At 36.4% G+C, this 16,819-nt stretch overlaps 3 protein-coding genes across 3 annotated transcripts; all 3 read right to left on the bottom strand.

The window, feature by feature from the left end:
- Positions 1-1,523: 1,523 nt before the first annotated feature.
- Positions 1,524-4,938, bottom strand: LOC311067225 (IgGFc-binding protein). Its single transcript, XM_084088947.1, has 4 exons — positions 4,908-4,938; positions 4,522-4,579; positions 3,120-4,319; positions 1,524-2,440 (listed from the first exon to the last, which is right to left on the bottom strand). The coding sequence occupies exons 2-4, from the start codon at positions 4,559-4,561 to the stop codon at positions 2,001-2,003; spliced, it is 1,680 nt and encodes a 559-aa protein (XP_083945073.1). The 5' UTR covers positions 4,562-4,579; positions 4,908-4,938; the 3' UTR covers positions 1,524-2,000.
- Positions 4,939-5,421: 483 nt separating this feature from the next.
- Positions 5,422-10,212, bottom strand: LOC311066636 (IgGFc-binding protein). The gene is made up of 4 exons (XM_084087917.1): positions 10,033-10,212; positions 9,344-9,443; positions 7,556-8,749; positions 5,422-6,327 (listed from the first exon to the last, which is right to left on the bottom strand). The coding sequence occupies exons 2-4, from the start codon at positions 9,381-9,383 to the stop codon at positions 5,798-5,800; spliced, it is 1,764 nt and encodes a 587-aa protein (XP_083944043.1). The 5' UTR covers positions 9,384-9,443; positions 10,033-10,212; the 3' UTR covers positions 5,422-5,797.
- A 130-nt stretch (positions 10,213-10,342) lies between these two features.
- Positions 10,343-14,921, bottom strand: LOC311066637 (IgGFc-binding protein). The gene is made up of 4 exons (XM_084087918.1): positions 14,863-14,921; positions 13,917-13,984; positions 12,683-13,825; positions 10,343-11,543 (listed from the first exon to the last, which is right to left on the bottom strand). Exons 2-4 carry the CDS (start codon positions 13,954-13,956, stop codon positions 11,083-11,085), a joined length of 1,644 nt encoding a protein of 547 aa, XP_083944044.1. The 5' UTR covers positions 13,957-13,984; positions 14,863-14,921; the 3' UTR covers positions 10,343-11,082.
- Positions 14,922-16,819: the final 1,898 nt, after the last annotated feature.

Here is a 16,819-nt window from a genome sequence, read left to right as displayed (position 1 = left end):
GAGTGTGTATGTGAAGTTTTAGATCAAAATACACCACAGATATTTTTATATAGCATGTTAAAGTTGTCCGTTTTTGAGGGTGAGCAAAAACGCACCGTTTTTGTGTCTGTTCCTTTAAATGCAAATGAGCTGCTGCTCCCAGCACAGGGGGCGGAGCTACAACAGCTTGTGTGCTTTTACCTCACACAGACATGCACTGGGGATTTCAAAAACTTTTAGCCTTTTATGTTCAAACTGAATTCAGAATGGAGAGACTCAAGAAGAAGGGACAACATGTAGACAACATTTCTGAATGGTTAGTTGATGAATTTATGTAGCTTATGTGTTAGTTATTTTCTAGTCAGTGATTAGCTAGATAATCTATAAATCACGTTCCTGGGGGCGGGGTTTATGTCAATTTTAGGGTTAGTGATGTCACTAACCCAGCAGGAAGCTCGTGTAGTCCCCAGCCGTTTGTTGTAGCTAGTCCTTAAAAAGCAATTTCTTTAAAGGAAAATATCTCCCTTTGCTTTGAAGTTTGAGCGTTGTAACTTTGCAGATGTTGTTTATGCTTACAAAGTTAGAAAAGTGAAATCATATTCAACCACCCCTTTAAAGGGATAGTTCACCCACAAATTTTGGGTGCAAATTCTGTCATCATTTACTCACCCTCAAGTTGTTCCAAACCTGTATGCATTTCTTTCTTCTGCTGAACACAAAAGATGATATTTAGAGGAATGTTGGTAACCAGTTGATGGGCCTCATTGACTTCCATAGTATCTTTTAAGTCAATGGGGCCCATCAACTGTTTGGTTACCCTATCTGGTTACCCTCGGGTACTAATAAAGACGGTCTTGCGATAATGTTGATCATAGCATCCATTCCATTGAACCATTAATCTGAAGCTGGACAGACTTGATCTTCTCTTGAGTGCTTGTCAATGTTTGCTTCACTATAGCATCTCTGCTGACAATAGCCTGAATGTACAGTAGCTATGACATATAGTTGTTTTACATTCCGACAAGTTATTGCTGTGGGTAGTAAATACCCTCATCTATCCAGCCTTGGTTAAAGAGAATTTGCACCTACAAAAAGCACTCAACACACACATTAATTTGGCTCTAGAGACTATAACATTCTAGAGAATGTTTGGTATGCTGTGCTTTATGAAAGCATATTTATTTATTTAATCAAATAATAGAGATTTCTTTAAATCATATAGTTTTCGAGGCTCAAACATACAGAACAATGCCATAAGGGATGAATTGTCATAAATAGGCTGATTAATGGTTCCTACAGGGTGAGATTAGAGCTATTAAGCTCGCCCAGCTATACATTTGTTTCATGTAGTCCTGCAGAGTCAGATTCAGTTCACATCAGGCCTGAGACTCTGTTTGCACACAGTGATATTTACAGATTTTCATTGATACAGCAACTTGCTACTGTACACAAAGTGGATTATATTGGTCACTAAATGTTTTACTAGATATGTTTATCAGTCTCTATACTACATTTTGAGCATTAAATCAGCAGATGATACCATAGAAAGTGGTGAATTAATATTTAATAAGGCACAAATAAGGACTGCATACATTTTTAAAAAAGCATAATGCATAACTCATGACTGATACCAAATATCATGCTTTATAGAATTTTAATTATATTCATTTTATTGTTGAGGTTGCATTAATAACTCCAGGATTTATTTCCTGCTTCCATTTGAGTTGATGTCTAAGCTAAGTTGAAAACATAATTCAGGATCCATCTGTTTGAATGTTTAAAACATTTCCATACATTCATGGTATCAACGCAACTGCTTGACATCATTTGACTTTAAGTCAAATTATGTCATTTGACTTTAACTGCTTAAAGTCATTAACCTTATTTAATTGTATTATCCGTCTAAAATAAATCTAATATAAAGACAAATGACATTTATTTTAAAATACAGCTCAGATATGCAGGTGGTGATACAAATATAAAGTTAATGAGCCTAAAGAAGAATAGCATTATAACAAGCACTAAACGTAAGGAATATAGTTTGGAAACAAATTTTGTGAAGGATTGAGGCATACTGGCCTTTTATAGCAGACAGGCTTCTTTCTTTCACAGCAGCGTGCACTCTGCCATTTGAAATCATTTTTAGGGTCCAGGGACATTGAAGCACATAAGCCCTTCAAAAAGTCCAACGGTTGCCCATCATCCCAGTGGACGTAACTGACACTGGGTTCATACTCCTCCAGCCAGTACCACTCTGTAGTTAGTAGACTGCGGCGGAGACCGATCCAGCCCGTCCCGTCCTCCGTGGTCAGGTTATCAGCCATGTCCTTCAGGACAGCTTTGCTTACAGGACAGGCAAAATGTTTTCCATTATTCATGCAGTACTCAAGCGACTTCGTCCAATTCAGAGGGTCAGGTCCAACTGCAAATGCTCCAGGAACCAACACACAGCCATGAAGATCTGAATGCATAAATAAATGAACATTTTTACCTTCACAATTACATGCCTTGAAGTTGGGGATGTGCACCATTCAGAATTGAATTGAGAATGTTTCTTTTTTATTATTATTCTATTAATTCAGTTCCTGAAATTGAATTGAGGTACCAAACAGGATTCAGAATTGGGTAGCACTTTAGAATACTGTTCCGTCATTAATGAAGAACTACACAGGAACAAATGAGTGACACACTATTAACTTAGTAAATATTAACTAACAAGGGAACTCTGATTAATTAATTAGTAATAGTGCTTAGTCGAATGTGGTAGTTCACTATTAGCATAACGTAATTAATTCTAAAGTGAAGATCATGGTGACTCAAGTATTACCAAATCCTTCAGAAGGAATGACTAATTATTTGGATCAGTATTCTAAAGTGAAAAACATGAAAGCTCTCTAGTAATGACTGCCATCATTCAGCGTTTGAGTTTTTTGTAAGGTTTTAGATAGTAATGACTCAAGCGTTAAGACATCCTTCTAAAAGAACTACTAATCATTTGGATCAGTATTTTAAAGAGAAGACCATTCTGTTACCCAGAATTGCTAATCAAATTTGAATGAAAGGAAGTAGAATTAACATCATACAGTAATTTTAGCTAAAAAAGAAAAGTTTATCTAGATAGATAGATAGATTTTTTTTACCTGGTTTTTCATTGATGGGAATAGCTGGGCCTCCAAAAACTATTTTCGCATACATATATTCAAACATATATACAGCAATCTTTGAGGTTGGATGCCAAATTGTGGCACTTCGGTCTGTAATAGTTACTTCAGTCGAAGAGTACTTTGTGCCGGCAATTTCAGTCCATTTAGATGCTGAAAGCAAACCTTTATGTGTGCGCACATCATCTTTGCTGTCTGTTTCAGCTATCACCACAGCCCTGCCATTTTGTGAATTAAACTGCAGCAGGTAGCAAGCAAAAAACATGGTGTCTGGGATCAACTCCACAATGAGGCCCGGACTGACAAGTCTGAGGGACACTCTGTCCGAAGCATTTACCAGTTGAGATGTCTTCAGGTTTGAAAACGGCAGAAGATCTGAGGAATTAGCTTCTAACTGGCTACCATCGTGAAAGAGTGAAGGTGAGTTTTCTGACAGCACAAGTAACTGGGTCTCGTCCACATTGAAGATGGATGGTACGATAAAGCTCTGACCCTGAAACTTTGTGGGAAGAATCTGATTCATTACCATGTTACAGTTACAGTCTGCAGTCTCAACACACGGGTGGGTGAATATCACAGCTACTTCTTTGCTAGATCTGACCCTCAGCACGGAACTGTTGGTCTGAAGCTGGACCAGCTGGTAAGAATCGATACTGAACGTCTCTTCTTGAACATCTGTTGATGTTTGCTTGACTATGGTGATGGTGTTTTGACTGTCCACCGCATTGATAATGAGTAACTTGAATGAGTTGTATCTCATGGTTGTACTGACAAGCCTAGGAAGGTTGAAGGATTCAAGATACCCTGGGTAATCCAACAGAGGGATCATATAGTCTGTACCGAGATTTACCGTGGGCTGGACGACAGTGGTCTGGATGCTTGATGCCCGCTGACTTAGAGAAACCACTGTGATGTTTTTGTTACTGGTAACTCTGACAGGTAAGATTAAAGAGCCTAGCTTATTTACTTCAGCAGAATCTGTAAACTTCACATCCATGGTCTGCCCTGACTGCGGGATTTGTATGTTTTTCTGTGTGTTGTTGTAGAAGACTGTGAATGTAGTGTCGTTATAAAGGGCCGTGACTTTTAGATAGTTCCAGGGAGACCACGGATAGAAGAAACCTAGGTTCTCTGGAAAGGCAGTGATGAAGTTGTCTCCATAGCTCACTACTGTAAGACCTTAAATAAAAAAAATATTCATTGTACATGAGCTGTATTGCATTCCAAATAACTTAAAAACAGCAGCTCATAAAACATTTTCAGGTGGTATTGAAGAGTACAACAGAAACTGCCCAATCTGGGAGAAACCAGATCAGAAAATCATCAGTAAATTAATATTACAAACCACAGACATAGGAGATAGTAAAAGAGCTTCCCTTACCTTGGCAAAACATTGATGCGATCAGCAGAACAACAAGCATGATTATGGCTTTAACTTGCTGGAAGAAAAGACAAAAACTAAGAAGAATAACAAAAATTGATTGTAAATTATGTTTTGGCACACATTAATGTATTGAAGGTTTTTAAATGCATGCAACACAGAATCCCGTCACAAAGCAACTAATTAGAACAAACTGAATTAAACTGATGACAAAAAATTCTAAAATCCATAGATTGTCAAAAAAGTTAAAACAATCAAATATCATCCAAGTAAAAGACAAGAAACAACAAAAAAAATGCCTATATGTCTTTAGATTTTCTCTGCATTTCATACAAAGGTAAATATGTATTTCGTTGCAGAGACTCAATTATAGCAAAAACTCTTACCAGATGTCTTGGTCAGCACTGTTCTCCTCTCTAAGAATCACCTCTTTGCCCTTATTTTAGTTAAAACACATTTGACTTTCAAAATGCTTGTTTTTCTCTCAGATTTGCATAGGATCCTGGCTACGCAATTGACTTATACACATGCTTCATTTGACATAATGACCTTCACAATGCAAAATCATGCTACTAAATTCCTAAAATGCCATACCGTACATCCACCAGATTTGCTCAAGAGCATTTAAAAACATGTTTCCAATTGTTATTACAATCGTTTCGCCACGGTTGTTTACAGAATAGACACAGGCAAACGTAGCATTACTGATAAAAACAACACTGTACGGCACAAATTCACTCACGTGATGTTAACAATTCACATTTATGATAAACATATAGATTAGATAAAAACATTTTAGAATGTAAACTTGGATTATGGCTACACTGATAAATGACAAATACTAAAAAAACACATTTCGTCCCACAGGGGTAGAACACAATAAAGGGGAAGACACAAATTATGAATTAAAAGCTAATTTATTGAAAACAATTGAATTTGTAAATTAGGTAAATTAAATCACTTTAGGTGCCTGCACTTTAGATCACCCTACATTACATCTGACATTACAACAGTTTTTACAGTTGTCCAGCTTGAGAGATTATTCAGTTTGTGCAATAACAGTAAGCCATCAAATATTTCATTAACTATCATGGACAATAGCATATTATTTTATTGCGTTTTCAAAAGATCCACATATTTTAATGTTGAAAACAAAAAGTGTTAAAATGACTTTATATTATGCATAAAAACAACAAAAGAACAAAATAAATGAACAGACATGTAATAGTAAAAGGTTTTGTATTATTGAGAAATTAGATTAGTCATTAGACCATGATTAAAATTTTGATTCTGGAGATCTGGAGATCATTTGATCATTTTGAAAACAATTTGGATGTAAAGGACAGACCTTTTGGTTAACGAAGTAAAAATGATCATCTAGTTTATCAAAGGTCAAATCACTGAAGTATAGGGCCTTTTTGTAGCAGACGGGCCTCATCTTAGAGCAACAGGGCGCACTCTTCCAGGAGAAATCATTGTTGGAGTCCTGCGACACAGAAGCGCACAAAGATTTCCTGGGGTTCTCTTGATACCCATCGGCCCACTTCGTGTAGTTCACGCTGTATTCGCTGTTATTGCCGTTCTTCCAGTACCACTCAAATGTGAGCAGACTGCGCCGCAGCCCGATCCAGTACATGGGACCGCCGTCATTTTGCAGAAAGCTGGTCATCTCCCTTTGGGCACTTGCGCTGCTTGGTGTGCTCAGCTGTAAAGTTGCATTTAAGCAGTATTCGAGGGACTCGGCCCACGTCATGACATCAGTAGTGCTGTTATATAGTGCAGGAACTGCCATACAGCCATCACGATCTATGTGCATTCAAACATACAGTGACGTTTTCAGTAATCACTGGGAATTTTGATTTCATTCATACTTTAATGTAACTTCAAGTAGGATGATATATTAGTCAATTACTTTAAAACTCAATTTTGCATTATTCATCTGTGCATGTTATAGGAAAATTTGTGATGCATTTACATAAGAAAACAATAGGAACACATTTTGTTTGAAGATTATCTGATTATATTTTCTATATGATGAAAGAAGACTGATTTTTACTGTCAAGCTCTAAAAACTTCTGTTAGATTTTTTTTATGTTTCTAAAAGAACTTTATTATGCTCACCAAGGGTGAATTTATTTACATTTACATTTATGCATTTGGCAGACGCTTTTATCCAAAGCAACTTATATTGCATTTCAAGGTACACATTTACATTCTTATCAGTTCTTGCTTTCCCTGGGAATCGAAACCCATGACCGCCACCGTGCTACTGTTTGAGCTACAGGAAGGCCATTTGATTAAATACAGTAAAAACGTAAAATTGTGAAATATTATTGATATAAGATATATTTAAAATAACTATCTTCTATTTGAAAATGTAATCTACTCCTGTGAGGGCAAAGCTGAATTTTAAGCATTTTCTCCAGCCTTCAGTGTCACATGATCCTTCAGAAATCATTCTAATATGCTGATTTGCTGCTCAAGAAACATTTCTTTTTATTATTATCAATGTTGAAAACAGTTATGCTGCGTAATATTTTTGTGTAAACCATGATACATTTTGTTTTCAGGATATTTATTTAAATAAAACATTTTTTTTAAGTCCCTTTTGATCAATTTAATGCATCCTTGCTGAATAAAAGTATCGATTTATTTCAAAAATAAAAATCGTACTAACCCCAAACTTTTGCACGGTTGTGTATAAAAGTAGTATAATTATACTATGCATTGTAAATAAATAAATATATAAATATATATAAAACATATTGTGTCTGAATCCAGTTTCATGTCACGTGTTATTCAAACATCCAGATGATAGCATCCAGATTTTGCTGATCACTAAAGCGATCCAATCACAAACCAATTCCTGATTTGATCAATTAAATTAAATAAAATTCTGCCGTACAATTTTTTCTTCAGAATTACGTAACATTTCAGAAGTCAAATAGGTTGTAAAAAAAAACATTTCATGTTGACTCTAATCAGTCAAAGTCATGATCACATTCACTCTAGGATAAGAAAGGTATCACTTTACCTGGATCTTCATTTAAGATCACAGCTGGGCCTCCGTAAGGAATTCCACTCTCCATTCTCTGAAACATGTACACTCCGATCCTGGAGGCTGGATGCCAGATGATATGCGTGCCACTAAGCGACACTGATACCGAAGAGTAGTTTGAATTGGCAACGGTTTTCCAGTCAGTGGATGAAAGCAAATTGCCGTCTACATACACATCACCTCTACTGGCTGTTTCAGCTATGATCAAGGCCTCAGCTCCTGTTGAGTTCATCTGCAGCAGGTAACAGGCAGCAAACATGCTCTCTGGCATGAGTTCTAAGACGAGGCCTGGACTGATAAGCCTGATGGACGCATAGTTTGATGCAGTGATGAGCTGAGGTCCACTTTTGAGGTACGGGAAGGTAATTAGATCTGAAGAATTTGAGGCTAGAATCGTTATATTCTGACCTCTGAGCGTGACATTTGTTTTGGATGTCACTTGCAGCCAAGTTGAATTCAGGTTCTTCACCGACGGCACAACAAAAGTCTGACCCCACAGATTTTCAGGGAGAACGTGGTTCATCACCATGTTGCAATCACACCGGGTAGTCTCAGCGCACGGATGGGTCAACAGCACAGCCACGGTGTTGCTAGAGTACACTTTAATCTCTGAGCCGTTGGTTTTGAACTGGTAAAGTTCGTACGGGCTGAGGGTAAAGTTAAAGGCTTGTTGAGCATTCATGCCAACTGTTTGGATGGAGATGTCGCTCATGATGTTCCCAGCATTGATAATGATGCATCTCCAGTTGTTCAGAGCTAACAGTTCCTCTGTGTTGTACAAGGATGCCAGCATCTGATTGTAATTGATGAAGGGGATTGAATACAGTTTTCCGAGATTCTTTACAGGTTGAACGAAATTAGACTGCACGCTGTCGCCTCGCTGACTGATCCAACGAACCACGATCAATTTGCTGCTACTGATTCTGACGGAATTAAAGGAGCGTGTAAACCGATATTGCTCGACATACTTGGGAAAATGTACAACTTTAGTCTGCCCAGATTGTAGCTTTTCATTATATACGTTTGTGTAGTTGATGGTGATCCAGACGGTGGTGTCGCTGAGGAAAGCAGTAATTTGGAGCGTGTTGGAGGACTCTCGTGGATGGTAGTTGCCAATATTCTCCGGGAATGCCGTGATGAAGTCTTTTCCATAGCTCTCCACTGACAGCCCTGTCAAATCGTCAGTTTAGAGTTCTTTGTTAGATGATATAACATTCCCACAATTACGATTTCCTTCAATTCTGGATTTCCTACAATCACTCTGCACTCTTTTACAGACACTTATGTGTCTGAGACGTAATCAATGATCTTTTTTACACTGAATATAGTCATAAAATGCATCACCTAGTCACTACTAGTAATCATTCTGGACCATTATTTTAAAGTAAAAAAGATCACTAGTAGTTCTTGAAGAGTGACTAGTAACACTTGAGTATTTAGTGATGCATTTTACGACCACATTGAGAGTAAAAAAAGACTATTGCTCACATCTCAGACACGTTAATGTTGACTAGTAATTAATTAGTCATTCTTTATAATATGTCATAGTTAGTTATTAGTTCTTATTGATGCTAATCTCATTCAGTAATTATTTATTACCTAATGAGGAACCTAATCTCAGTCCTAAATGTAATATTACTTAAATATTAGTTAATCTTGTTTATTACATATTAGTATGCTGAAGTGTTAATGTATTACTACTTATTTGTCCTACTTCGAATCTACTTTGAACATAAATGTGTAAAAATGTGAGAGATGATTTACCCTGGCAAACCAGTGACATGAAGAGAAGATGAGACAGCATCACCGTTACTCCGTGGTTCTCAGTTGATTTGAGCAGCTACTGGTGTTATATCGGACAAATCTGACAATCAAGAGGAAAAATAATGATGAGAGTTAATCACACAAAATGTGAAATAACAAAACATACACGATTTTGCGGGAATGTGATTAAAATAGAAAGATGAGGACTGTAGAAGCTGTGCAGCTGACTTTAAGGACATATTTCTACCTGAACTGACCTTAAAAATCAGGTTGAACCAGTAATAACATATTTGATTTATATTGAATTTATACTGAATAAAACTCTGTAATGTAGACGTTGCATTGATGAAAAGCTTTGAGTGATATAAAACTGCACTGTAAAAAAAAAAAAAAAAAACTAAAGCCAAAATTACATTAACTTAAAAAAATGAATTCAATCTTGAATAACTTTTGAAAAAGTTGAAAACTGGTTAACATATTTTTATGAGTTAAAGCAATGTAAAAACATATGTTGACATAACTTAATGATTCAAACTGAATCTTAATGAAAACTTAATGAAAAACTTCTTGATTCACACTGTTCTTAAATTTATGATTGCAATACAGACAGAAAGTTCATAAGCATGCCTATGTAGTTCAGTATTAATATCTAACATTCTGTTATGCCATACAGTATCAACCAGACTTACCTGATGCTTCAAGGCCTCAGTTCTTCCACTCTCTGAGCAAAATAATCTTCATTTGAGTGTTTATCCAGCAACACAGGCACATTTTACATTCAAAACACATTAAGTGTCGCCACATTAGTTTGCATAATGAGCTGCTGACATAGAGCTATTTGTCATATAACACATGCTGTCATCACTCAGTTTCTCAATGCCATTAAAGGCTAAATGATGCATGCACTAGGTCTGAGGTCTGAATGCTTATGTTTATTGAAATATTACAACTTCCTAGACATGTATACAAATATGACATACAAACATGATGATGCTATGTGGAAATGGTTTTTAAAGTCACCATGAAATCAATTTACAATTCTTATTTTTAAATTGAATATTGCCGTATTTATGATAAATTACTTCCGTGCACACATCATTTCTTAAAATTCATGTAATCTTTTGTCAAAATAACTTCCCCTCCCTCTTTGCAGTGTCATCTCTTCTCTGATGATGTGTACTGACGTGAGGGCGGGGCAACCTGTCATTTTTTTCCTATTGGAGAAGCCATTTCACTTACAATTGGGAACAAAAGACCATAGACTTATGTTTCATATTGGTACCTTGTACGACTTGGTACCTTGAAATCTGTGAATTTCAAGGTACAAAGAAATGAATGTCTTTTTTTTAAAAGTATACATCTATATACTGGAAATACGAAGTGCTGATAACTACATATAAATCCAAGTTCCAATAGATAAAGTGTGAACATTGTACATGATATCTATACATACAATATTCATGGTTATAAAGGCAATGCAATGGGAACTTCCTGGAGGTATTTGTGACCAAACAACTACATGTCTACCTATATGTGATCTAGCATCTTTAATCTGTTCCATTTACTAGCATAAAATATAACTATTTTGGAAGTTTAAGTAGGTTTGTATATTAACAATATGGCATTTAATGCCATGAATTGTAAAATATAAAGAAACAAAAATGTTATCCTCAGATGTCACTGATTTGTTCCTTAAATATTTTGTAATTTTTTGTGCTGGCCAGTTTTTACTATACATCTCATTTAACATTTCTATTAGAATTATTGGCGTTCTCATTTGAGGGTAAATCCAGAGGAAAGTAATGAGTACTTGCGTAGCATATAGACTTCAACTGAGCACAGCAGGGCACACTTTTCCAATGGAAACCCGTGCTTGAATTTGGGAATACTGAAGCGCACATGCCCTCCACAGCAGCAAGTGGCTCCCCGGTTCCCCACCACGTGTATGTCATATTGTGAACTTCCTTACCCTTCTGCCGATACCACTCTAATGTGAGCAGACTACGGCGCAGTCCGATCCAGAGCCTCTCATTTAAACCTTCACTATTCAGAAAGTCGACCATCTCCATTTGCGCCTCTTTATTGCTCGGACTGAAAAGCTCGTCACTTATGAGCATACAGTGTTGATGGGATTCAGGCCAGGTTTGAGGTGTTAAGATGATGTCGAACTTAGGAGGGATCACTCCACAGCCAACAGGGTCTAAATGCAGACAAGCACAACACTCATCTTTGTAAGTACGTAAGCAGTACAGGCTTAGCATAGGCTAGTTGTCACGCTCAGTAACTAAGGTTTAAAGACAAAAATCCATTTTTACAAAGTGTTTTCTTTAGTTAGTGCTTTTGCAAGTTGGTTTCAAATACTTTGCTCAAAACTGTCATAAATTAGTATAATTTCTGTGATTTTACCTCTCCAGATTCAAATATCATCATATTGTATACAGAATAAAACCACATAGTATACATTCAGGAAAGTGTTAACTATGGCAGATTTGAAACAAAAGATTTAACTTTGCTCTCAGTTAGGACAAAAGTGTATAAACAGTTTATAAATAGTATTATAATTTTATATTTTATCATTTAAAATTTCTGTTAGAAAAACAATGTTTGATTTTTTTGTATGTTACCGTATACATATTTGTTGTTTCACGAATTGTTGAAATTTTGCTGAAAAATGTATTAATAATGGGAGGTTTGGGTCAACATGTGTTAAGTTAACTGTATCTTTTTTTTCCTGTGCAATAATAGTTAAAAAATAACAAGATGTGTGTCTATATAGAAACTGACTTAAAGGGTTAGTTCAACCAAAAATGAAAATTCTGTCAGTAATTACTCACCCTCATGTTGTTCCAACCCCGTAAGACTTTAGCTCATCTTCGGGAACACAAATTAAGATATCTTTTCATTTTTGGGTGAACTAACCCTTTAATAAATAAATAAATAAATAAAATATAAATAAGCCTAACGTTGGACATAGTGGTAGTGTGACAACTAGCCCCATTTCAACATACTTAAAGGGACAGTTCACCCAAAAATGAAAATTCTGTCATTATTTACTTGCCTTCATTTTATTCCGAACCTATGTGATTTTCTTCTGAAGAAAACAGAAATATATTTTTAAGAACTGTTTTTACCCTTGCAATGAAAGTCAATGGGGTCCAAAACAACATAGGCTACTGTATTATGGACTTGAGGGAGAGCAATGACAGAATTTTCATTTTTGGATGAACTATCTCTTTAACCTTTAAAGCATTTCAAACTTTGTGTTGATGTTAGAAGAATACAATACGCAATCCAAAAATAACAATAATGAGCGTACCCATCAATAAATAGGTTTCTTACCTGGGTTTGCGCTTAAAGATATAGCTGGCCCTCCATAAAGAGTTGTGCTCCTCTCAAACACGTACACGGCAATCTTTGTGGACGGATGCCAAATGATATGCGTGTCATTAAGAGACACTAATACAGACGAGTACTCTGAATCGTTGATAGTGCTCCATTGAGTGGATGAAAGCAAATCACCATCTACATACACACTATCCCTGTATTCCGTTTCTGCTATAACTAAGGCCTTGGCACTTGTCAAGTTGACAGGCACTACTAGGTAGCACGCAGAGAACCTGGATAGTGGGATTGGTTCAATGATGAAGCCTGGACTGACAAGCCTGAGGGAAGCGGGATCAGAAGTGTTGATGAACTGAGATCCTAACTGCAAAGATGGGAGAGACAGGAGTTTTGAGGAATAGGCTTCAAAAGTACCCGATTTTATATTCCCGCCAGTGGCAGTGATATTCGTTGAGGACGTCAGATGTAGCCAAACGTTCAGTATTCCGGGTACAGCGAACCTGCTATCCCACTGAGTGTCGGGATAAAGTTGGTTCACCACCATGTTGCATTTGCATTCTGAGATCTCTTCACATGGATGGGTCAGCATCACAGCTACTCTATAATCAGATTTAACTGCAATTTCTGTCCCGTCGGTTTTTAGCTGAAGTACGGCGTACGGATCAAGAATGGAAGTAATGTTTGTAGGCTTTTTTACAATTGTGATTAAATTACTTAAATTTTCTCCATTGATAATGACCAGCCTGTAGGAGCTGTATCTCTTGCTGTAATTCAGTGCGGGGATGGAATAAAACGTGCCGAGATTGTTAAGAGGCTGAACGACATTAGTTTGTACACTATCTCCTCGCTGACTGATCGACTGCACCACGATGCGCTCCGTGCTGCTGATTTTGACCGTCTGAAGAGTTTGAACGAAACTGTATTCCTCAATACCTAGTGGCAGGGTCACAGTTACAGGCTTTCCTGCTGGCAGTGTGTCCTGGTATGTCCAGGTACTATCTGAGATGGAGACTGTCACCACGGTGTCGGCACGGACAGCGGTGATATTGAGAGCATTCACTGGATTATCTGGATAGTAAAAGGCTATGTTCTCTGGAAATGCTGTGATGAAGTTTACCCCAAGGCTGTCCCATGACTGGCCTGTCAAATCAAGAGTTATTAATATCAGGAACATGTCAAATGAACATGCCTTTTATTAGGCTTCAAGAGGATAAAATGACACACTGCTTACCTTGGCCAAGCATTGCCGTGATCAGAAGAATAGTCAGCATGACTTCGGTCCTGATTTTAGTCAGTGATCTGAAAGAGCATGTGACCCATGTCTCGGTATTATGACTTTGCAATATAATTTACACCATTTTACACTGCTTGCTTTGTAACGTCATCAATCAATGATGTAAGAGTTACAGGTGCACTTGTTTTCACTTCAGTATATATAACTCTTTGCTACATTGTAAAAAATAAGGTGTTCTTAGAAATAGGAAAAATGAAGGCAACATTTTGCATGATGATTTTTTTCGGCATTTACTAAACTTAAACTATCAACTTTAAATCTGCCATCACTATGACAATTAAATATATAATGTTATTTTAAAATGTAACTTAAAAAGGATTTATTCAAATTGCTCTCTTTATTTGTTTTAAATTATGTAATTAATCTAATGGAATGTAGCCTACAAAGCGCACAGACAGTCGACAGACCATAAAAACACATTAACTCGCGCAGATATCAACACTTGATGCATAAAACACTACAACATTTGGTCATTTTTTGGACATACTGGTCATTTTAAGCAGACAAATAAAAAAAATTAATGTAAATAATGCAATACTATTGTCGTTAGATTTTCTTTTAGTTATACAACCATTTTTTCAAGATTCATGAAGAAGCACTTTCATGAATGAGAATGATAAATATCCTACTTCAAAATCCTTCATTATAAAATAGGCAAACAGTTTAGGCTACAGGGTAGGCTACAATCATAATATCACAAAAATACTAAAGCATCATGTTGCCAGTTCTACTCGTTATTTTCTCAAATTCTTACCAGTTTTATTAAATGTACAACCCCCCAAAAGTACACATTCCACAGGACGCTGCCTTTCTTAATGGGCCTTATGACCATTATACACCCCTAAAATCTATCTATCAGTAAGCTTCTCATAGATATTCTTACCTGATCAGCGTATAACAACCATAGATCACAACCTTCTCACTGAACCGAATCGCATCCGTGTCGTGTTTCATTTATAGCAAAGCATAATTGTCATTCAAAATGCATGCCCTTAGTTTTAACTACTTTGCATACCCTGATTATAAACTGCCTCAAACTGCCTAATAGAAGATAAACATATGAGGCAGCCATTTTCGTTTTCAACACTGCTAATGAAAAGCAGAGAACTGCAGCCGCACAATCTTTTGATTTTATATGTTCTTTAAAACATCACATTGTTGTTCTGATTCTGAAAGTCACAGTTCACAAACTTGCCAACTTATCCTATGTGCTAACGTTGTTGTAGGGCGGCCATTCCCAAACTGTGGTCCGTGGAAAGGCAAAATAAAATATAAAATAATATTATTTTTTTACCTTCATTTTACCAGGAAATTCCCATAAGAAAAATAAAGAGTAAAAATAATATGTAGGCCTATATAATATTGATATAAAATTTAAATTAAATTGTCAAGTGTATAGATTTCATATTCCATTGCTATGGAAATAAGCCTGTTGTTCAAATGAACCTGATTATGCCCTCGGGCGCTTGAGTAAATAAATAAATAAAATATGTGGCAGCCGTTGTGTGCAGTAAACTTTCTTTTAACAAGCCTGTTGTACTGATGTGATGATGACCAGTTATAGTTTTTGTGCTAGTAAGCCTAGAGGTGCAGATTAATTCAGGTAGGACTGTGTGTAGACATATTTTTTTTATGTGTATTATGAGGTGGTCCGCGAAAATTCTTGATTACAAATAGTGGTCCACACACACAAAAAGTTTGAAAACCCCTGTTGCAGGGGAGACCAGGGACAGTTGCAACATGTCATTTTTCTCCAATCAGAAACAAGCTAGAGTGATGACACTCATACTGCACATGCACAGTTAGACCCTCCCCCCACCAAGAAGATAGATATATTCAACATCTGCTGCTACTTTGCTGTATGAAATGAAAGTAAATGTTTTCATGAAAATGTTGTCATACTGTCCTGACATTTTGTATGAATGAATCAAAACTTACATAGTTTGAATTATTGTTTTGTTGACTTCTAAGCGACATGGTTATTAGCATGTGTCAAAGTCAGTGTGTCTAGCAGGCACATGATGTTCTGTCATGGCTGATAGGGTTGGGGACCAACAAGTTATAAATTGCATGTTTGATAAAAGTTTGTTGTATTGCAAATTGTTCAATTCTTCCTGTCTGACACTGGAATATGGAGAGATTGAATAGCATCTGTAACACCTGCACACTGAATCTGTGTAGACCTATGTTCTACACATAAACAAACAAAACTCAATAACTAAATAAATAAATAATAGGCTACAATAATATTATTGTATGAATAAATAATACTGTAATATTATAGTAGGCCTAAAACAGTTCATATTTTCAGAATTCTATGCTCATTGAGACAAAAAGCTAAAGTTAATTAGTGAAATTTAAGCTATTTTTAACATGTTGCAATCGTCCTATGGTTGTGTTGCAATTGTCCTGGGTTGGGGTCAGTTGCAACATCTGGCTTCTTCCATTCAAATAAATACTGTGAACGATATGTCATATCATGTAATCATCTTTAAATGGTATGGGTAACTAGCAAACAGATGAAAGTTTAATAGGCTATATACAAATTTGGTTGGTCTAGTCCAAATAGTGTCTGAGTAACTGAGAGAAATGCAACTGAAAAGAAAAGTGTTGCAACTGTCCCCGGTCTCCCCTGTGTCTTATAAGAAAATGATGAAACCTGCATGTTCTTGCAGAGCTGATGGAAAAAAAAAAAATGAAATGAAAAATTTGGAGAGTAATGCATTCATTTGTCACTTCACATTTCTCTAAAACAAAACAAGCTACGTACGGCCTGTCATATCTCTTAGATCAGGGGTGTAACTGCAACTGCAATACACAATGTGTTTTGCACAGCAACA

The sequence above is a fragment of the Abramis brama genome, assembly GCF_963993115.1.
Source record: "Abramis brama genome assembly, chromosome: 17".
Classification (NCBI taxonomy): domain Eukaryota; kingdom Metazoa; phylum Chordata; class Actinopteri; order Cypriniformes; family Leuciscidae; genus Abramis; species Abramis brama.
The sequence above is the reverse complement of the archived record's forward strand: the minus strand, read 5'-3'. Positions and strand labels throughout refer to the sequence as shown.

Coding starts and splice junctions, on each gene's coding strand:
- LOC311067225 (XM_084088947.1), bottom strand. CDS start 4,561: ATGCTTGTTGTTCTGCTGATCGCATCAATGTTTTGCCAAG. Junction 4,320..4,521: donor CGCATCAATGTTTTGCCAAG/GTAAGGGAAGCT, acceptor TTTTTATTTAAG/GTCTTACAGTAGTGAGCTAT. Junction 2,441..3,119: donor TCCCATCAATGAAAAACCAG/GTAAAAAAAATC, acceptor TTATGCATTCAG/ATCTTCATGGCTGTGTGTTG.
- LOC311066636 (XM_084087917.1), bottom strand. CDS start 9,383: ATGCTGTCTCATCTTCTCTTCATGTCACTGGTTTGCCAGG. Junction 8,750..9,343: donor CATGTCACTGGTTTGCCAGG/GTAAATCATCTC, acceptor ACGATTTGACAG/GGCTGTCAGTGGAGAGCTAT. Junction 6,328..7,555: donor GATCTTAAATGAAGATCCAG/GTAAAGTGATAC, acceptor GAATGCACATAG/ATCGTGATGGCTGTATGGCA.
- LOC311066637 (XM_084087918.1), bottom strand. CDS start 13,956: ATGCTGACTATTCTTCTGATCACGGCAATGCTTGGCCAAG. Junction 13,826..13,916: donor CACGGCAATGCTTGGCCAAG/GTAAGCAGTGTG, acceptor TTGATTTGACAG/GCCAGTCATGGGACAGCCTT. Junction 11,544..12,682: donor ATCTTTAAGCGCAAACCCAG/GTAAGAAACCTA, acceptor GTCTGCATTTAG/ACCCTGTTGGCTGTGGAGTG.